General features: G+C 49.1%; 4 protein-coding genes across 4 annotated transcripts; 1 reads left to right on the forward strand and 3 right to left on the reverse strand.

Moving 5' to 3' along the window:
* Positions 1-1505: 1505 nt before the first annotated feature.
* FMAN_00647 (uncharacterized protein) lies at positions 1506-3760 on the reverse strand (the record flags this gene model as incomplete). The annotated part of the gene is made up of 2 exons (XM_041821378.1): positions 1506-1753; positions 1807-3760. 2 exons carry the CDS (start codon positions 3758-3760, stop codon positions 1506-1508), a joined length of 2202 nt encoding a protein of 733 aa, XP_041675978.1.
* Positions 3761-9694: 5934 nt separating this feature from the next.
* On the forward strand, positions 9695-13408 carry FMAN_00648 (putative chitin synthase CHS-4; the record flags this gene model as incomplete). The annotated part of the gene is made up of 3 exons (XM_041821489.1): positions 9695-9836; positions 9891-12926; positions 12975-13408. 3 exons carry the CDS (start codon positions 9695-9697, stop codon positions 13406-13408), a joined length of 3612 nt encoding a protein of 1203 aa, XP_041675979.1.
* An 807-nt stretch (positions 13409-14215) lies between these two features.
* On the reverse strand, positions 14216-17329 carry FMAN_00649 (uncharacterized protein; the record flags this gene model as incomplete). Its single annotated transcript, XM_041821600.1, has 3 exons — positions 14216-14755; positions 14804-16945; positions 16994-17329. The coding sequence occupies 3 exons, from the start codon at positions 17327-17329 to the stop codon at positions 14216-14218; spliced, it is 3018 nt and encodes a 1005-aa protein (XP_041675980.1).
* An 890-nt stretch (positions 17330-18219) lies between these two features.
* Positions 18220-18908, reverse strand: FMAN_00650 (uncharacterized protein; the record flags this gene model as incomplete). Its single annotated transcript, XM_041821711.1, has 2 exons — positions 18220-18792; positions 18843-18908. 2 exons carry the CDS (start codon positions 18906-18908, stop codon positions 18220-18222), a joined length of 639 nt encoding a protein of 212 aa, XP_041675981.1.
* Between the last annotated feature and the right edge of the window lie 3013 nt (positions 18909-21921).

Genomic DNA, 21921 nt, shown 5'->3' on the forward strand with positions numbered 1-21921 from the left:
GTCTCATATCGAGATCTGTTTGTCCCTGGCTAGTGGCGGGCTTCCCGAGTTCTGGGGTCTGATGAGAGTGATGTGACAAAAGAACGAACCCTTTAGACTTCTCTCTCGATGTTTTTGCCACATTGGTTATCAAGTATTAAGTCAAGACTTATTCGAGTTACACAAGACGACTCTCTCGTGGTGTTTGCTGTGCTCAGAACTTGGAGGACACTGTCTACCATAATGCGGTTACTGATGGCTCGTATACAACCAGTCGAAACTGATACCAACCATCACCATTATTCAGTAAACTCAGGTGAAAGTATCAACCCCCTTCCACCACTCGTCAGTCTGTGTCAAAACGCCTCGTTGTTGCTTTGATACTAAAATGTCTCTACATATTTTGCCCCTTGCATTTTGTTTGAGTTCTGTAGTGTGGTGTGCTGGTAGGCTGTCAGTTTCCGTCAATAACTAATTAGTTTGTCAAACAACAGAAACATGAGTAATCACCTACCTACAAACAAAAACAAGAACAATATACTTGCAAGACTAAGTCTATATCAGGAATTATGGGCTATGAGATGGCAAACGATTGTCAGCAAGTAGTAATGCCTTCAATAAATTCGTATATAGCTTACCCTAGACATAGACAATCTGATAAACTTTCCTGAGGAACCCCTTGCACATGCACATCGAGGGAGCTTTGCCCCACGCTACCTCCATCGAAGGCCAGCTAGACTACGTAACCTTAAGGGAGTCAGTCATATGAGGATACGTTGTTCTGGGGTCAAGCTGTTAGAGCTGTATGATGTGCCCAAGTTCGTGTGCTTCGCCCAATCTGCTCATTCAAGCAAACCATAAGTGACCACACGATCGTTACACACATTGACAATTTCGAAGGTCAACGAATAAAGAATAGGTTTACATCATAGCCTTCATTCATGGCAGGCACTGTATTACTGTATCATGATTATGTCCAAGTCACGTCGCCCAAGAACGCCAAACACAAGATGATAATCATCATCAACCCACTCCACAGTCTCACTTCGCTCTCGATACCGCCAGATGTTTAGACTCCCTATTTCAATAGTTTCCACCACAGATACAGGGAGAATTATACCAAAAAGATCCCAGCCGAGCTGATGAATCACATGACCGTCAAATTACATCTCCTCATGCTATGCTGCTACTCGAGATCAAGGTCCCCCTTTTGATTCTAGAAACACGATTCCAACAGGTGAACATCCGTGCCAAACAGGGCTAGCGACGGAGATGAGGATAAGAAGGCGCCGTCAAGCGTATCGTCCAGTTTAGAGAATTTGGGCTATGCGAGATGTGATATATGCCAAAATGGAAAAAGAAAAATAACAGCGCTGAATGAACCTGTCGTTACTGCTGACCAAAATATAGTACAACAGAAGGCGGGAGTTATGTCGTTTGCCTTTTCATAGAGGAAGCGTAGTCGTCGTTGATTAGTTATACTCTTCATATTAATCCCAGAGCAGGCTGTCACTCGCCCACTGCCATTACATAACGATGCAGTCCTTGTCGTCCTTGGGATTCTTCTGCATCTTGCCGTTTCGCGGAGGGGCAACCTCCATGGGAGTACCCTGGCCGCTGACAGCCGCCTGGATGATGGCTAACCGTTGCTTGGCTCGCTCCTCGCCAGCATCGGCAGCTTTGACGTACCAGACATTAGCCTCCAGAACGTCACGTCGGCATCCGATGCCCATCTCCGTGAAGTAGCCGACGGCGTATTGTGCTTTCACGAAGCCTGTGCCACAGTTAGCTACCTCATCGTCTACACCGCACCAACAAAGCACTCACCTAAGTCGGCTGATCGACGCGCCCACTCATAAGCCTCCTCCTCATCCTTTTCAAGGATCGGGGGAGCGCCGACCATGTACCACGCACACAATCCCATCATGGCACCGGCATGTCCTCTTTCGGCAGCGCCGGTATAGAAGTGAACGCTGAGAGCCGGATCACGAGGGCAGTTAAGCAGGCCATGCTCATAAGCATCACCCAGTCGATAATTAGCCTCAGGGTGGCCTAATTCCGCAGCCTGAGTAAAGAGCTCGGCAGCGTGAATATCGTCCTTGAAGATATCTGCACCATACCCATTCTCATACAAGCAACCAAGTTGATATGGCGCGGAATTGTACTGAGTATCAGCCGCTTCAGCAGCTAGCTTCATCCACTTGATTCCCTCTCGGTAGCGCTTTTCTCCAAGATCACCAGATAGACAGGCCTTGCCCAAACGTGTCATGGCGCCAGGATGGCGCTTCGAAGCAGCTGTCCGCAAGAATTGCACCGCCTTGGCAGGATCTTTCCGGCAACCCCAACCGAATTCATAGCATAGAGCGGTTCGGTAACCAGATTCAGCGTGGCCGTGCTTCGCAGCCAAAACAAACAGAGGGAATGCCGAATTATAATCCTCCTTACCCTTACTGAATAGTCCAGAAGCAAACCCATCCGCGAGATAGTATTGCGCAAAGGGGTATCCGGCACTGGCGAGACGCTGTAGGATTTGCCGGGCTTCACGAACCAGTTCCCGCGGGCTTGACACAGAACCTTCGGCAGTTGGGCTGTCGCGACCCTTTTGAGGTTTGGGGCTGTTCTTGCGTGCCTTGGGTTCTGAAAAGTCTAGACCTTGCTCCTGGGCTGTTGAAATCAAGAATATAGCGAACGAGTACTGAATAGAAGAGTCATTTGTTTTTTTGACGTTGGCACGATACATGTCCAGAGTCTTTTGTGTGCTGAGAAGAGACGCATTGTTACCAATCACAGTTCGAAGATTGGAGTTATCAGGTGTCAATGGCGCCGGAGCCTGCTGAGGATAAGGCGCATGAAGCAACTCGGCGTACGTCGACATTCTGACATCAGGAGATTTACGTGAACCAGCTGGCATAAGACCCGGAGAGCGGCCACGTGAATCAGAATAGACAGAATATGACGATGGTGGCCGAGGCAATGAAGTCCTCATATGGCTACCCGAGTTCGGAGTAAGATGACGGCCGATGTTTGAGGCACTCTCAGCGAGATCAGAAGCTGACGAGTTCCTGGCCTCTGCACTTGGAACGCTTGTTGGGAAATCCTTCTGATGATGGTACTGAAAAAGAGGCACAGGCTGGGTCTCAAGCACATTTCCTTCGATAATGGAGCTCTCAGGGGAATCGCCAATCGCCTGGCCCTCAACATTCTCGTTCATTCCTGATAAAGAGCTTGCGCTTGTCGTTGCCGAAGATTCTATAGAGATTTGTTGCGGGTTCGTGCTAGCAGTTTCATTCGATTCACGACTGTTGCGGTACTGGTCCTGATTGCGAACTCTGTCCGTTGGAGTTGTCTTGGTGGGCTCGGCGATGTTTATCCTTCCAATCCGCGGCTCAGAGCCCCCTTCAGCCCCGCGGGAATCATCTTGAAACTCTGGAAAGCTCCTTGGCTCTGACCTCAGTCCGTGGGGAGGAGGAGGGGGAGGAGCATTTTCTGGCGGCGAAGGCAGTGGAAGCAGAGTACGATCGGCTAATTCTCCCCTCAACGATGGCTTCTGAGTATGTTCGACATCGGCGTTTGAAGGCTGAACCCAATTATCCTGTTGAGAGTTTACGCGGACGGGCGAGACGGGTCCGTTGCGCAGTCTTGGGCCTTCAGATTCATCGAGATGAGGTATGCGAACAGGGCTACGACGAGAAGAACTGGTCGGTCTCGAAGAGGGCCTCGGCGATTCGTTGTAGTTCAACGGTGCCGCGGTAGGAGGCGATGAAGTATTTATTGCTGCCATGACAAAACGATGGTGAGGCTTTGGCAATGCCGAAGCAGCCAAGCGCAAGTTTGGGTATATTCCAGAACGAGTGTCGAGATAAAGGCGGAGTTCGATAGCCTGGTAAGCGCGCAGGACTCGGTGACGGTGCTATATTCCAGATCACGAAGAACCGAATGGGTCAAGGCCAATTCCGGACGCGCTCAAGGAAACACGAGACGACAGAAGATAGCGACCGTGGAGGAGAAGCGATTGTAGTCGCTGTCAGTGACAGAAGGTCACTTTAGCGCAACGTACGGAGTGGATGCTGCACGAAGGATATTTGGGTATGGATCCGAAACGCCGCGATACAGCGGAGACAAGGGGGTAGCCAGGCAAACAGAGGATAGATCAACGAGCGACAAGGGGGGTGGTTGGAGAAACGATAGTTGGGGAGAACCCAAGGAGGCTGAAATGAGAGGCGAGAGCCCTGGAATTGGTATGAGGTGATGAGCACAATAAAACGGGAATATCTGGTAATTTTTTTCTGAACGAAGGATAGAAGGGAGAAAGAATTATGGAAAAGCCAAGACTAACTAGACCCAGAATCGGACGGAAGAAAAGAAAATTCCAAGCATTAAGATGAGTGAGTGGACTTTGAGCTGAGATCCAATAAGGTCCTTTTTGTCCTGGGCGCTGCGCCGTCCGATATTTGTGAGGTGAGGTGGTGGTGGTGGTGAACGTGGTGGCAGTGGTGGTGATGAGGTCCAGGCGCCCACTGCAGTTTAGCTGAATTAGCTAAATTATGGCACATGCGCTTGTAGGGGAGCCTAAGTGAGTAAAGGAAACGGAGAGCAGTGGGCGACCGATGGCAGGGACCCATGTAGAAAACCAGTGGGGATTTGTTTGCCTAACGGGTTAATAAATGTTGTCTCTTGTTTCGTTGAAGAACAAGTACGGAGTAGAGGAGTGGGTGTTTCAACATTCCTTTTGAACCAAGAAAACGATTAAGTCATATAGTCCCGAAGATGCTATTACTCCCTTAGTAGGTAGGTCGAAAAGGCCGGTTATTACAGAACCTGGTCTGATCTGTCTGGGTACCTTAGGTTTCTTATAGGAAAAAGGCATCAACCGCCGAAACCAGGCTGTTTAGGTAGGTAGGTAGGTAGCAGGCAGGAGTCAACGTTGCGAGAGCTGAACTCGTAGTAATTTGGAAGGAGCAGGGGTATTTTGCAACCAAGTATCGGCCAGGGCAGGCACAGGACTTTTCTATTCACTCTGTGACCTCGACTACTCTTGTTTCACTTGTTGCACATTCTCTGGTTCTGCCTTCAAATCACGAAATGATGATACCACAATAATGACGTGGACACAGAAAATGCACAGGCGCCGTGTACATCCAACCCCTTTCCCTTCAGCATCCTACATACGCGTCAGTGAGGAATGGTAGCTCTAGGAAAGCTCGGCATGACAAGCGCCTCAAGCGGAAATGGCACGGTGAAAATTGGCCGACCTGTCCCTTTCTTGCTTCTCCGAAAAGAAAAGCATCATGGAATGACCGGCAGGTCTCAAAATGACAACCACTGCGAGCCCAATTCGTGAATCCCCACGTTGGTAGGAGAGCTGAAAAGCCTCTGTGCAAAGCCTCCCAATGGTACGTCGTGCCATGAACGAAACTGCATGTTAGCGCCATTACGACATTAAACATGGCTTAAATAACTCAACTCAAGGGTCCAGGCCAAGCCCAGCCCAGCCCAGCGGACTTCTGCGCTAGCACTTAAAGGGCTATTGCTATTTCTTGACCGCCAGAGCACGCCCACGACATATAGGCGCTTAAATGCTTCGTTTTTGCCATTTTGACATGATCAACTCATGTGTTCTACTATCATAAAGCCTCGCCGTTGTAACACTACATCTTAGTGGTAGATCTTCCAAACTATGATCTAACGATATAACTCAATTAAGTTGAGTTAGTACACTTAGATTTGTGCACCGAGCCAACCTTGTCTGCCATTCTAACTTCAGGTTGTTAACATTGTGGCAGCACTTACCGTTAAACAAGACTGAGCAGCCGCCATGGCGTCGGTGTCGTCACGCAGATATTACCCTGGAACTGCTTCCACTGGTCGCCTCGTAAAGGAAAGCAAAATCGGAGATTTCTGTCGACTGTAACTTTCGGTGGGCGGGCGGGTAGCACGTAGGTCACATTTGTTTCGGCAATTGGCCCGGGTATCTGGTAGATATGAATTCCTGTATCACGTATAAATGTTGGTGGACAAGTACAGAAAATCAGCAGGGCATTTAACAACATGTCGTGAGGAATATTCTGTCGATAGTTGGTCTCTGTCGTATTTGGCTATAAACGTCGACCAAAACTATTCAAGGTGGCCTACTTAGTGATGAGTAGCACGTGGGCAAAACTCGTCTTCCACTGCGATTGGTCTTTCTGATAGGGGCCGTGTTGGCTAAGGTAGGAAGGAGTTCTTTTGAGATTGGTCTTCTCAGAACAAACATAACTATAGTATACTCCGGGATCTTGATAAACTCCGAGGGAGCTGGACACACATCAACCTCCAACTTCTGTGGTCAAGGTTTCGTCGAACCGAATAATGGAAGTACTTCGGCATGCTTTCTCCCTTCAGATCTATTATTGTGTTCAGGAGAGAGCTAAATTCACCTCAGTGATTCCCTTACCTTTGGATATTGAGAGCAGAGGGTTTAAATTCACGGCGGTCGGGCCGTCGATCGGACGGCCCCACCCGGCCGTACCGGCTGCCACTTAATTTAGCCATCCATCCATCCATCCATCCATCCACATGCTGAGTGACCGTTTCGCAATACCTTTAAACAATCCTATCATGCTCAAGAAGTCAATGCTATATGTAATTTTTAGGCGCAAGTTATACCCCAAGCCATGTCTGAACTGCTGTTGCATATGACTTCACCATGGATCTAGTCCAACCCCAGAGTTTCCACTCATCCCGGGATCAAGCTTCTTTTAAAGCCTGGGGAACGCCACGACAAAGCCACTGCCAGCTCAAGGATACCAACCAACTTTATTACTGAGTTTGTTAAATCACACTTGCAGACTTGACAAGTACTCTGACCATGTTCCTATCTTGGCTGAAGCACGCCCTATTGTCTAGATATCTTGTTGTAGAACACGACGGACACTTGAATGGCCTATATGAAGAGTTTTTTTTTTAAACACAAAAAAAACCCAAAACACCCAACAAAATACCCTAACTATATCCTTAAAACAACAGAAGAGTTTAGACTCGGTTTTATCTAATCTAAGCACAGGTTGTTCGCGCGATATTCGAAGATTCTATAGTCCCGTGAAACTTCTCGTATAAACAATAAGCTAGCGTCAGTTCTACCCACCTGATGTCGTCGATCTGGCTGCCAGTCATGCACACATGCAGCCGGAAAGTACAACATCCAGTCTGCACAGATACCTCACCGGGTGTTAGCCTTCTGCATCATTTGCTCCGGCAGATCCGAGTTTTGTGTTGAACTCTATATGTTGCCCAGCGTGATACGACTGGCTGTATTATATGATACCGAGATGGCTTGGCTGCTTCAAATGGAGAGCTGCCAAACAAGGGGCCCGTTTATCTACGGACTAACCTCAACGGCCGAAGCATGCTGCAGGATCAATAGGAGATATGTCGTGATGTTGTGACTATTTGAGCAATATTCTGGGAACAAAGATCTGGTGTCTACATACAGACGATCATTTGGCCCGCTGCTACCAGAGTTTGAGTGTATCTGTAATTGATGGGATTGGATCACTTTAATAGAAACGGTGTATTACCACGGAAACGAAGACGGTTGACGGTTAGACACTTGGGCTGTAAATAACGTTAGCACGTGGCATAGAGTTCCTCTTTCTCGATCGAGGGATGGGATCTATAATTGTCGAATTGTTCTGCATAGTACCAAAGGAAGACCACCAGTGCGATGGTACGGTGCATAAGGACCATAGTAAGAACTAAGCTAAATGTTGAGAGTAGTAGGCAAGCAAAGAGAGGGTATGGAGTAGGGATAGCTAGCTAAGAACATTGTTAATCAGGGGTACAGAGCACTCCCTAGTGGTGATTAATATCTCAAGCCTCAAGACATCATCGGGGCGAAATGATCCGTACCATGCATGGAATGCCTATTTTGGTTGCTGATTAAACCCGACAAACTTGGATGGACAAACTCTTGATAGCATGGTATTGGCTACCATCATTGGAACAAACCGTTCTCTCTGAACTACCTTGACGAAGAGTCGATAAACAGGACAGAGGAAGGGGTCTGTTCGGCTTTGGTATCTGCGTAGTCAAGGGGGAAGCGTAGCAATTACACCAAAGGATCAGATCGGCTTGTCAAGCGAGATAGCGGCGACTGATTTACTAACCCCCTGGCTACCTCATTGTATTGGTAGAACCTGTTCCTGCGGATAAGTGAGTCCGCAAGTCAAGTTTGGTTGGTTTACAAAGGCCGCTTTATATGTACAAACTGGCATTAATGCACACCATACACTAACACCACCGCTTCATCATAGCTCTCAAATGGTGGACAACCGAATAAATCCAGGTCTTGGAATTATCCGCACCATGATTCACTATTAGCCAAGTCTAATTACTCGCGTGTTTTAATCTCGAATTAGCTGAAGAACAACCCACTAAGTGTGATTGACGACGATATGTCAGATATGGGTCAAAACGGATTCCTTTTATCATAGCAACGCAGGCTCGAGATATAAGTATGTATTTCATTATACCTTGGCCATTGTTCTAACAAAGAATTTAGACTCGAAGCATCTGGGTTCTTTCCTTGGAACGGGAGCACCGATGAGCCTATTTCTCAGATAAGTGCAAGCATCTGAATCGAGCTGCTGGGGCAACCGACGGGCCATTAACCCACAGTCAGATGGCCCTTGCAAATCTCAAGCCGAAGAGGCCACAAGCTCGGACTATTTCAACCTAGCGCGCTCAGTTAGTGCAACCATCAGTGGAAGGGCTATTCTCTAATTGGCTTTCATCCGCCCCCTTCACAAGGTTCTTATGCCCAGGATAACGGCAAGGGAAGGAGCAACAAGACCGTTGGCCGTTCAATCGCTTTCTCTCGTTCGCTCCCGTCTTTCTCTTCCCACCTCAACTCATTCCGTCCAGTCCAGCCAGACACAACCGTTCTTTGTCGTGGTCTTTGCTCGAGGGACGTTCACTCGGTCGCTTCCTTCTTGTTGTCTTTCGGTTTCTACATTCGCTCCTACCTACTCTCGCTCTTGTCACTTATTACAACAACACTGAACAGGTTCGAGCAAGCACTGCCGTCCCCTGCTGCTACCATAACCGAAAAACCCTGGTCGCCTCATCACTCACTCACTCACTCACTCGCTCGCTCTCTCTGCTCCACGCCATCGTCGCTCAGTTCTCTCGTCAATTCCAAACAACGGCGCCCTGTTTCTTTTGCTCTGACTGGATGAGAAGTATTTCTTACTTGTAATTCGACTTGACTCCATGATCCTCTCTCCACATTGAGCCTTGATCGAGTCGACTCTCGACAAACGACACCCAGGCACTGCCTGTCCCGTGCTTCACCTTACTCGTCTACTCAGAAACTTTCCACCTCTACAGGGATATTCCCAACTCAAACCTAAACCTCGAGAGAGGTTGTTGTAACAACCACAACATATCCTTTCGTAAGTCGCAGATCTTATTTGTCTTGTTTCGTCTCGACTCTTCAATGTCTTGTCGGCTTTCCACCTACATGAATATTTGATGTTGCTGTAACTTGGCATTCAACATATCGTGTTCCCCTTTCTTGTTGATTTGATCGACACGCACCTTCCTACTCGATACCGCCTCCTTCAACTTCCCTCCGACCCAAGGGTCAAGTTCCCTGAAGCTCGGCGCTCAGCCTGCATAAGGTTTTAACGTCTGGCTTACGAGGTTTGTCTTCTTCTAACATTGCTCTGCCAGGACGATGTCTCTTCCCGAAAGGCCGGGTGCAAGCCCGAGTTATAATCAGCGCAATGTTTATCGCAACTCGCCCTCAAGGCGATCGAGACCTGTCGATATCGAGACTGGTGGCTACCATGCTGTAGATAATACGGCTCAACATCAACGTGGGAGATCCGGTTCTTCGTTCGCAGAGTCAATCGGTGTTAATTCGAATACAGAGAGCATGCCTCTGTCGCCAACATCTCCCGATGGCCACTCACGTCGCGCTGGCCCAGACCAACCCATATCCCGAAAACGAAGCTTGATTCGCCCGGAGAGAAACAGAATCGACAGAGACCATCGCAACTACCATTACCACAAACATGCAGCTCACATGAACGTTCTGCCATCCTCAACAGGAAACGACCCTATTTACGAGGACTTCGAAGCTTCGACAGACCGCTCCAATTCGAACTTGAACGACGGTGGTTCGGACAGTTCCCCTCGACAAAGACGAAATGTTAGCAGAGAGCAGGAGAAGGGCGCTGCCGTGGCATCTACAATGCCTACCCCAGATCGCACAAAATCAGGTAAGATCAAGAAGAGATCGAAGCGCCATTCAAAACCGCCGAAGCGTATAGAAGAGCAGCTTCGACCGCCTACCTTCTGGAATGTCTACTGCGCAATCGTCACTTTCTGGGCTCCCGGATTCATCATGAAGTGCTGTGGTATGCCAACGAGGGCGCAGCAGAGGGCCTGGCGTGAGAAGATGGGTCTTATCAGTATCATCCTCGTCATCATGGCCATCGTTGGTTTTCTGACTTTTGGTTTCACCGCAACGGTTTGCGGAGCCCCTGCCGAGCGACTACGCGTCAATAAGGTTGACGGCGGAAACATGATCTTCCACGGTGTCGCTTACGATTTGTCAAAGTCTCATCACCCCCCTGCCCAGGGCATGCCTCTCCGTTCGGACGGACTAGGTCCCAATGTTCTTTATGATCTTCCCGAAAAGCACGGCGGACAGGACGGTAGCTTTTTGTTTCAAAATGTCAACGGCCGATGCAAGGGTTTGATTACTCTTGCTAAAGACTCAGATGTGCCAACCAACAAGGATGGCGATCTGGCCTGGTACTTCCCTTGCACAACCTTTAACCAAGACGGTTCAAGCAAGGTTAATTTGACCACACCATACTATTCTGGTTACGGCTGCCATACGACGCTAAACTCCCGGAATGCCTTTTACCTTGACTTGAGTGGTTCCGCAGATGTTTACTTTACCTGGGACGACATCAAGAACAGCTCGCGTAACCTCATAGTCTACTCTGGAAATGTCTTAGACCTTGATCTCCTCCGTTGGTTCAACATGAGCCAGGTCGATATTCCCAAAAGGTTTGAAGAGTTGCGAGACAAGGACTCGGAAGTCAACAAGGCTATTCGTGGCCGCGACGTTACTCGCATGTTCCAGTCTTCTTCAGACAAGAAATACGCAGAATGTTTCGAGGAAATCATAAAGGTTGGCTCTGTGGATACTGAGACGATTGGTTGCATTGCCTCCAAGATCGTCCTTTACTGTGCGCTCGTCCTCATCCTTTCAGTTGTCGGTGTCCGGTTTCTGCTGGCTATCATCTTCCAATGGTTCCTTTGCCGCAAGTATGCGCCTACTAAGACCTCCCAGAGTTCTGACCGTAGGAAACGAAACAAGCAAATTGAAGATTGGTCAGAGGACATCTACCGTGCTCCTGTAAGACTACCTGGAGATGTTGGAAGCACTGTCTATGGATCATCAGACCGAACAAGCAAACGAGGATCTTTCCTCCCTACTACTTCTCGATTCTCGTCTGTCGGTGGCCCTGATGTTCGGGCGTCAACTGGACGCCGCATGCCGACAACCATGGCTAGCCAAGGTGCCTCGAATCAACTTCTGACACCCGGCTCAATTTTCAAGCAGGGCAACGACAGCCGTGCCAGCTTCCTTCGATCTGACCCCTACTCGAGCACCCCTACTGATGGACCCGGCCCCGCTGGTTTCATTCATGATGCTGTTGTTCCTCAGCCTCCTTCTGACTGGATGCCTTTTGGCTTTCCATTGGCTCATACGATGTGCTTGGTCACTGCATACTCTGAAGGAGAGGAGGGAATCCGAACCACTCTGGACTCGATCGCAACTACCGATTATCCCAACAGCCACAAGGTTATTGTTGTTATCTGTGACGGTATCATCAAGGGCAAGGGTGAAACAATGTCGACACCTGACGTATGCTTGGGCATGCTGAAAGATCACTCTATCCCCCCTGACATGGTTGAGCCTTTCTCCTACGTGGCTGTCGCCAGTGGTTCCAAGCGTCACAACATGGCCAAAATCTATTGCGGCTTCTACGATTATGGAAGAAATTCTCGCATCCCTGCTGACCGCCAGCAGCGAGTGCCCATGATGGTTGTGGTCAAGTGCGGAACTCCTGACGAAGCCACTAAGTCCAAGCCCGGTAACCGTGGAAAGCGAGATAGTCAAATTATCCTCATGTCGTTCCTCCAAAAGGTCATGTTCGATGAACGAATGACAGAACTCGAGTACGAAATGTTCAACGGCCTCTGGAAGGTGACGGGAATCTCGCCTGATTACTACGAAATTATCCTCATGGTTGACGCCGATACCAAGGTTTTCCCCGACAGTCTGACACACATGATATCTGCCATGGTGAAAGATCCTGAGATCATGGGTCTTTGTGGTGAAACCAAGATTGCCAACAAACGCGACAGCTGGGTCACAGCTATTCAAGTATTTGAGTACTTTGTCTCTCATCATCTTGCCAAGTCGTTCGAGTCTGTTTTTGGTGGTGTTACTTGTTTACCTGGTTGCTTCTGCATGTACCGCATCAAGGCGCCCAAGGGCGGTCAAAACTACTGGGTTCCCATCCTGGCTAACCCCGATATTGTTGAACATTACTCGGAGAACGTGGTCGAAACTTTGCACGAGAAGAACCTCTATCTGCTTGGTGAAGATCGTTTCCTGACAACCCTTATGCTTCGAACATTCCCCAAGCGAAAGCAGGTCTTCATTCCCCAAGCAGTATGCAAAACCACTGTACCGGACGAGTTCATGGTGCTCCTTTCTCAGAGACGTCGTTGGATCAACTCTACCATCCACAACCTGATGGAGCTAGTTCTAGTCCGTGATCTCTGTGGTACCTTCTGTTTCTCGATGCAGTTTATCATCTTCGTGGAACTAGTCGGCACTCTGGTTCTCCCTGCTGCTATCGCGTTTACCTTCTACGTCGGTAAGTAACATTTTATTCTCAACGTGACACAATCACTGACAATCGCAGTCATCACATCTATTATCCACTCGCCACCGCAGATTATTCCCCTAGTTCTCTTGGGCTTGATTCTTGGGTTACCTGGTCTTCTCGTTGTTATCACTGCACACTCTTGGTCCTACATTGTTTGGATGCTCATCTATCTGCTGGCACTGCCAATCTGGAACTTTGTCCTGCCTACTTATGCTTTCTGGAAATTCGATGACTTCTCATGGGGCGAGACTCGAAAGACAGCTGGCGAAAAGACGAAGAAGGCAGGCCTCGAGTATGAGGGCGAGTTTGACAGCAGCAAGATTACCATGAAGAGATGGGCCGAATTTGAACGCGACAAGCGCTCGAGAAGCGGCTATTGGGGCTCACGTGAGAACGTCGTTGGTGGTGGTGGAAGCTGGACCAGTCCTCCTGGTCACCAGTATAATGATGAGTACTTTTCTGATGCTTGATTTCGGGGACATCGGATTAAGGGGGAAAACGTGCTGACAGCGAACGGTGTTTTTGATGATGATGGAATGCATGCACATATATGTAATAAGGGGTAACATTCTTGAGGCCAAGTATTCATGTTCTGATGCCCGGGATGGGCGTTGGTGGACAAATGTCCTAATTTTGTATAGAGTCAGTTGGATCGGAGATGGCGTTACTCCAGCGACTATTTGTGAATAGTATAATTTGACTGTTTTTAAGGAAAAGGTTATGCATGCCAAGTCCGCGATGAAGTGATGGTTGTCATACCAGGAAGATTATGATGAAGGTGTAACATAGATATAAAATATTTCAGCTTTTATGATCTGAGGGCTTCTTGCTTTCATTCATGGTAGATTCATGATCTGAGAGCTAAGTGTAATGAAGTTTAGCGAGTGTTGTGCTTGGCAATAATCGGGGGTGGTTTGCGCGTATGATATGCATCGCCTTTCTAAGACGAGAAATGTGATGCAGACGGCGCCGATGACTTCCCAGTAGGATAGCATCGATTCTCAATCGTTGTTATCCAATAAAATCTCAAGGTAGAATTTTCCAACAAGACACAAGCAGTTGTCATTAAGAGGCTGTTCAACTTAAAGCCAAAGCCTAAGGTAACTATTCCATCAAGTCCAAAACTCCTTTCGCCATGCACATCTTCTCGTAACGCCGACGAGCCGCAGAAACCAACAAGCGACTCAGTGTAATAACCCTACATGGAATACATCATTTGTTCATGATGGTCGTCAACAAGAAATAGACAAAAAACGCCTCGCTCTCCTCGTGCCATATCATGACTCTTGCTTTCTCGAGTGATCTACATCCTCTCCGAGTTCCCAAGGCTTTCGAGGGTCGACGTAGGTAGAGATACGCTGATCTCCCCATCGAGCTCCGACAGTAACCCATACATGTTTTTGGGGTGCGTGGTTACTGATGGTTTCCCGGTGACCACCCCAGCGAAGACGGGATTCTCGACTCATTTGACTGTTGCCCAGGCCACCATTGGTCACCCATTCCTTCACGACATCCTTGATAAAGACAATCTTGCGTCGGAAATCATTGGCAGCAGGAATACCCTGTAACTCAGGTGCGATCTCAGGACGTCTTCTTGTTGTGGTTGTGGTTCGGCCAGCGCGAGGGGCTGCAGGCTTTGCCTGGAAGTTTAACAATGTCTGCAGAGGGTACGATAGCATCGCCCGGTCATCAAGTGCAGCGGCACCGATAGTGCCAGTGGCTGCTAGTCTCTCAGCAGCGTCCTGAGGGAGGTGCCAGAAGTGACACCAGGTCCCTGTGTGGTCGATGACGATCTTTGTATGATCGGGGAAATTGAACTACGCAAGTCAGCTTGATGTCAAAATCGCCTATATGCAGTCACGTACTTGAAGATGGCCATCGCAGAAGACCCAGCAACCAACATCTCCGAATCGCTGGTAAAATGTGACGAGCTCAGCTACTGTGCCCTTCTGCCCAGGGGACATGGCACCAGCCGGGTCGGTCTCTTCAACCGGCACGAAATCGTCCCGTCCAAAAGCAATCATGTAGTTAGCAAATTTCTTCCAGAGAATAATTCTCTCGCGCTTCCGATGCTGGAAGATGTCCCTACCGGGCTGCATCTTGCCCGCAGTCCCATCTTCTTTCACAGCCACTCGAAATTGCTCTGGAGAGACAACTACCTCCGAAAGGCCAGCCTCGCCATTATTCTCGAAGAACTTGATAGGCTCTGTCATTGGGAGAGGCTGCACCCTATCCTCGTACGTCTCGTCCTTACCGCGAACGATATGTCTCTCGGCACCGCGAATGAATACCCCAGCAGGAGGAAGCAGGGCGGGCTTGCCGTTTTCCGTGGTTGGGATGTCTCGAAGAATGCAGCCAACACTACCGTCATTTAGGATATATCCAAGGCCGAATTTGTTGGTGTAGTCTACCCATTTGACAACAACATGCGGATGCGGTGGTGCAACAGTCTTGGATGATATTATAGCCATGGTCCTCGAGTTTAGAGCTCGTTCAAGTTCATTCTGAAGACGATGTAGACGATCCAAAACCGCGTCGGGCTTCGTTCCGGAGATTCTTTCTTGCCGCTCGGAGGCGCTGAACAGTGTTGCAGGCCGCATGCCAGTAGTATCCTTCTTAGGGGGTGCAGCTGGCGCAGGAGGGGCTGTGGTGGCAGGAGCAGATGCTTGGCGGTCGAGCGAAGGCCGCTCAGAAAGCTGTCGCTCTGCAGGTTGCTGGGACGCTGCCCTTGCCGGAGGTGCTGACCGAGTCGAAGTTCGTAGGCTCTTGCCGACAGACTCAAGAGTTTCCCTCGGAGGAGCTTCTCGAGGCAGTTCCTTTCGTGTTCTTGTACGTAAGCTCTGGGAAGCCGAAAGCGTTGCTTCGGGCGCTGGGCGGGGTTTTGCAGATACCATAGTACCTGCTGGCCTGTGTTGCATCCTCTGCTGTGCAGCAAAACTCTGAGGAGGTTGACGAAGGAGACCTGCCGGTGCTCGTTGAGTAGCTGACAAAGGGTCTTCGGTAGATACGCTTGCCTGTGCAGCTAGGGATGCTGTATACCTGGCCTTCATCTGCTGTTGCTCCTTCAGCCACTCTTCGAATGGTCTGTAGACAATTCCTTCTTCGAGAGGGATCATCGGTGTCAGCCCAGCCTTTTCCTCAGCGGCCATCTCCTTCCACGTCTGAGTGTGAACCACTTGAACTGGGGCGTGAGGGCCGATGCCACACTCTCGACACATATCTTTGAAGTTCCTGTATGATTGTGCTTGTAAAGCACTGCTCATTCGAGTGGCGTAAAATTCCTCACGGTCCGGGGGAACTTCTCTCAGGCGTGAGCTCATTTCCGCTTCGGGAGGCATATAACCACAGGTGAAAAAGGGGTGCTGGATAATTTCCTCCGGTTCCGGTCGGCTTTCAGCATCTTGAAGCATCGTGGCAACTAGTTCCTTAGCTTCCTGGCTGATGTATCTTCGTGATGTTTCCGCCGATGGCCAATCATAATCCCTCTCTCGAGCTCGGCGGTAAATTTCGTCCGTGGTCGAGGATTGAAACGGTGGCTTCGACGTAAACATGGCGTACATGATGATGCCCAGGCTCCAGATGTCGACCATGTGGTCATGCCCCTTCTTTCCTTTCTCCAGAATCTCGGGAGCAATGTAATTAGGTGTTCCACACAAAGTTGTGCGACGGATGGTGTGCATATCGCGACCAGTCACCAAAAGAGCGGCAAGACCAAAATCACCGATCTTCGCGTTCATCTGTGAGTCAAGGAAGATGTTACCCATCTTCAGGTCACGGTGAATGATGCCCTTGTTGTGCATGTACTTGATGGCACCAGCGATCTGAACTGAGTAAAAGCGGACTTCGGGCTCAGTGAGACCTTTCCTTCGCTTCACCATATCCATGAGAGAGCCGTTCGGACACAATTCGAGAATCAGATATGTGCATTTTTCGTATGAAAAGGCTCTTAAGAATTGAACGATGTTTTTGTGCTTCATCTTTGAGTGAATCTGGAGCTCGGTTTGGAACTGAAACATGTTAGATGTGTGTCAATGCGTCTTCCATCTGTCACAAACCTTTTGTTCCATTTTGGGAGGCATGTGGCTCTTGACAATCTTCAGAGCAAATCGCTGCTTTGTGGGTAATAATTGGCCACTGTAGCAGACTGCGAAGCCACCCTTTCCGAGCAGTTTACCAACCTGATACGTTGCTCCATCAGGTCGGTCGGTGCTTGGAGGCTCGGGGACCTCTGTAGGCGGAGGTGGAGGGTGTTCCTTCTCCTTGGCGGCCTTGAGTTGGGCGGCCGTCTTTGTTTTGATGTCGGTCACTTTGGGTACTCGTTGGGCGTTGGCATCCCTAGGGGACAAGGCCTCGAGATCGATACCGCCTCGGGGCGCTAGCCTATGAGCCATAGCTGATGAAAAGCTCGGATATTGCGATGTGAAAGTTCAATGAGTTTGTGGACGGTCGTTGCCAAGTAGACGAGCGGGCTAGAAGGTCAGCCACCGCTTTGAAGTGTCGCAAGGTTCGGACTAAGATAAAAGATTAGCAACGTCGAAGTTAAGATGGGATGAAAAGACCGAGTGCATGTCCAATGGCTTTATGTACAATAGACGAGATGGTGATCCAGTGGAACCAGTGGGCAGAACTCACGAGACTCGCGACGTCAACATGCAAGACGAATGAAAGAACGTCGCCTATTCGTGCAGTAAAAGCCAAGGACGTTAAACAATGCTGAAAACTGAGATACTGTCGCCCGATGCTATGGGTTAGTATTTGTGAGGGCAAGAAACCGACGAGCGACGCTGAGCGAAGAAAGATGGAGAGAAGTCATCAGTTACCGCGACTGGTGGTTTGTGTACTTTCTTAGCAGGCTGTTGCCGCTGGCAACCACAGAGCTGGGGCGGGTCGTGGAACCGTCCAATCAAATAACACCCTGTCCCGTCTGTGCCTCTGGCTAGCCAATCAAGGAGTTTCAATCCTTGAACGACAAGGCCAGTATTTGGCCTAAATTTGCTGAAATAAAGCGGTCAATTGGCAGGTAATTTTCGTACTCTTGTTATGAAAGGTTATCTTACATCGTGAGTCATGAATATCTAAGTCTATAGTGGAGAAGAGGCTATAATATGGTAAGAAACAAAAGGGTGCATAATTACCGAGTACCAGCTATCCATTGTCCAATATTTCAGCTGTCTCCCTTTCATTACGAGGTTTGAACGTGCTCAAGATTCCATCTGGTTGGCTTTCCTGCTTGCAGAGGGTTTCCGGGCATATTTGATTTGGTGGTACGCCGATTTGAGTGTTATGATACTTGTAACGCCGGAACTAACAATTGATTTGTCTTAGGATCCCTCAATTGGCGCAGTGTCTCCTCCAAGCTTTCAAATCTTTCCTTGTGCTTCTTTTCCGCCTCTTCTAGCTCGTCTTCCCTCTTCTTCAGTTCTTCGAGTTTCTGGTCCAATTCTTCTATGCGCAATTTGTTCATGTCGGGCTTTTGTGACGACTTCCAGGTTTCGTAGACAATCAAGGCGATGGCTACCGAGAGGATAAACGCATCTCCAATGACATCGGCGAACAGATCGACCGCTTTGTTCTCGGGAAGTGGCCTGAATTTGCGTCTCCAGATGTTTTGAAACGGCATGCTCTTCTTGGGGAGTTCGGGAGCCTGCTTTTGTTTGAGCTGATCGTCTCGTTTCTGCTGCTCTTCGGTCTTGACCGTTGGTGCTTCGGCCTTTTCTTTTGCTCTTCGTTCAGCGTCTGGGTTCCGTAACAATGCGACTGACATCCTCATGTTCAATTGATGCATGTGTTGTCCGTATCGGGCTGCGAATGCTCTGAACCGGGGGTGATCGTGTGCCTGCGCTTTGATGTGATTCTGAGGAGCTATCAGTGCCTGGCCTAGTTGCGACAGGGGATATTTCGTACGGCGCCATATTTTGAGACATGCCTCACAAGCAGAGACGCAAGCTTGAATAGCGGAAGAGGAACCATGAGTGCTGGTGGTCTAGGAACTCTTAGCTCCAGTGTTGAGAGCTGCTTGCCAAGTAGATTGGATATTTGATCGCTGGTGGAGCTTCTGCGGTGGAGAGTCAATTGAAGCTCGAATGGCGATGCCACGTCAACAAAGTGCACAATACAGAAGAGACCGACTCGTTTATACGGCAAGGGCAGATCTGATTCGAAGGCTCACTGATGATATCAAAAGCAAGTACGTCATTCTAGGTAGTTAATTAGATATTTCGAGGACCTACTGGTAGAATCGATGCCGTCTCTTCCGGAGCCGTGATATTCCGTGCTGACATACAAGAAGCTTAGATACCTTAGTAGATAGACCAGGGGTGAGATGCTTATAGAGCTCTGATTGGTTACTTAACTCATTCCCCATTTACACAGAGTGATATTACCTAGGTACTGTCTTGATTGAATTGACATTCACTGACAACAGTATTTCCTGCTTACGATCACATGGACAGGGAGATCCTCTTTTACTTTTAGGCAAGTTGCAATAAAAAAGTTATCCTCCGTACCTCGGCTTCTCAGTACGAAGCCAGAGGTATTGACAGCCCCCGTGTCATCGACTGGTGATATAAAGCTCACTCTCTAGGCAAGAAGGGAGCCTTTACATGAAATATGTCGGCGGCTGTGTTGAAGATGATATACGCTGAGATTTGGGCCAGCTCAATTATCGTGCTGTCCATCTCTGTTGGTCGCTCTTCCTTCACTAAGGCACTACCTACCACCTTGGGCAAGTGCCTAGGTAGGTAGGTACCACTCAGCTGCCTCGCCTGCCTTCCCTAGGATATGTCTTCGATACCTCCCGTCGATGTGATAAATTCGTACCCTACCTAGTAGGTTTCTACCAGACTTCATTGGCAGGCACCACGGCTAAATGCATCCACATCCTCAATAAACCATTCTGGGGCCCGCGTGAACTTCTGAACAGTCATTCCTTTTGGAGACTTGCACCTCAAACTTGACTGATCATGTTTTGTTCATCCTTACGGAAGCGAAAAGAATGGGCTCTGGCGGTTCATTCGCTAACATCAAGCTCGTCAACATGGAAAGGTTAGTTATCGATATGACCTGTTTGCTGTAAGGTATTATCACACACGCACTCACACTAGCGTCCCTAGAAAGTAACCTGGAGGCTTGTGATATCACATTTCCGGTGCCTGTTTCCAACAGCCCATCCGCTGCCTTCAGAGTGATTGTCTCGTCATTGTCTGAACTGCAGTCTTCTGGGGAAAAGGCGCGAGTGGCAAGACTGTCGCTAATGAACGGGGGAGAGCATATCGCTGTGATATTGCTTTTGGATGGTCACAAGCCCATGGAGTCTTTCTCTCGGCTGCAAATTGAGTACACATTCACACCACTGGCTTCCCTATCACATATTGACTTACTCTGCAGGATGGTGTGCTCAGGTTGTCTCATCCCCATGATCCCCATCTCCACGACCCAAGATTTTGCCGACTGCCTTGAATCTCTCAGGCGGGATTGCATTAGGAAGAATCGCGCTGCCAATACTGGGCAACAGGCAACTAATGGCAACTTGGTATGCTGGTGCGTCGAAGGCAAACCTCTTTCAAGAGACCAAGTCAACGTTCTGACCGGAATCACATCCGGGTTCAGGGGCTTCGCAAACCTCTACTCCAGCCCAGGCGGCCAAGCTACAATCTGCGAATACCTTGGAAGTAGCGATGGTGAACGAGTCGTCTCGTTTCTTTCCAATGGCCCGCCGCACGTCCGCGAGCAACCAGGACTAACAGATGCACGCAATGTGTGATAAGCCAGATAGTTGGTCCCGTTTCCGAGATACTAGGCGGCAACGACGAGTCTGCTTGCCAGAGACCTGGAATGCGTTATGTACAATGGCATGACAATGGTTCAGTGCAGAATAAGATCTTGCAAGGGATGTCGTTTAGATCGATCATCCGCCCAGTATTCTGGGTCACACACAGCCTGTGATGCAGGGCGGTGTTGCTAGAATCATGACAGGCATCTTGGCAAAAGTACAGGGATGAGCGATAATACATGCAAGCTTAATGTAGTGCATATTCGACCGCTCTCGCTCGTAACTATTTCGAAAGGAGCTATAGCGAAAACAAGCTACTGAATCTCTATGTCTGTGTCGCTGAACTCGTTCGCCGTTGTTGAGACAGGGTAGTCTGCTAGGTAATACATGTAGGTGATAGACCAAGTATTCACCGGGCAACTGAGTGATGCAGATGCGGCTGACCTGGCTGGTGGAAGCTGAACCAATTAGAGCGATACTGCAACCGCCGGGCTACTAGGTCGGCGACAGTGCGAATCGGGCTCACTATGCTCATGGCAGGCCTCAGGCTTAATTATCGCGCACTATCGGATGAGCCGATACCTTCGCTTGCATGTTTGGGGGCAAGTCACAGCTCGTGGTCTTGGTCGATACGGTGAGGGGAAAATGGCCAAGCCGCAGCTCGCTCTGTGAGGTGGTATGAGAAGAGTGATAACCGGCACTAGCTCGAGATGATGGTCAAGAAACCAAGAGCAGAAGTGGTGCTATCCACATCAGATGATGGATGGTAATAAGAGCTGTTGGACGCGCCCTGATCGGTCCCGAGAAATAGGTTAAGGAAGCGGATCGCAACCGCTTGATCCATAGATTCGGGATCTCTCTGAACACATGAAGCAATCATGTTTCGAGAAGCGCTTTAATATGGGGGCGCAATGTCTCATCAGTTGTTTAATGACAACCAACATGCTTTTGACGATAACCAACACCAGATCTTCCCCAGATCCTCTTCACCCAACAACTGCTCGACAGGGCAAGTTGCCACAATGAGCGTGACGAGTGGCACAAAGCATCGTGGTATAAAAAAAGAACACCACATGCAGCGTTTAAGTGAACAGGGATTAAAAAGAAGTGGTGGGCGGGAGAGGGGCCAGGGGTCAGGGGTCCGACAGCAAGTCAAAACACCGCAACGTCGGCTGTCCCAGCATCTGCCTCATGTGGTATCCTCCTATGTCT

This window comes from Fusarium mangiferae (genome assembly GCF_900044065.1).
Source record: "Fusarium mangiferae strain MRC7560 genome assembly, contig: FMAN_scaffold001, whole genome shotgun sequence".
Taxonomy (NCBI): Eukaryota; Fungi; Ascomycota; class Sordariomycetes; order Hypocreales; family Nectriaceae; genus Fusarium; species Fusarium mangiferae.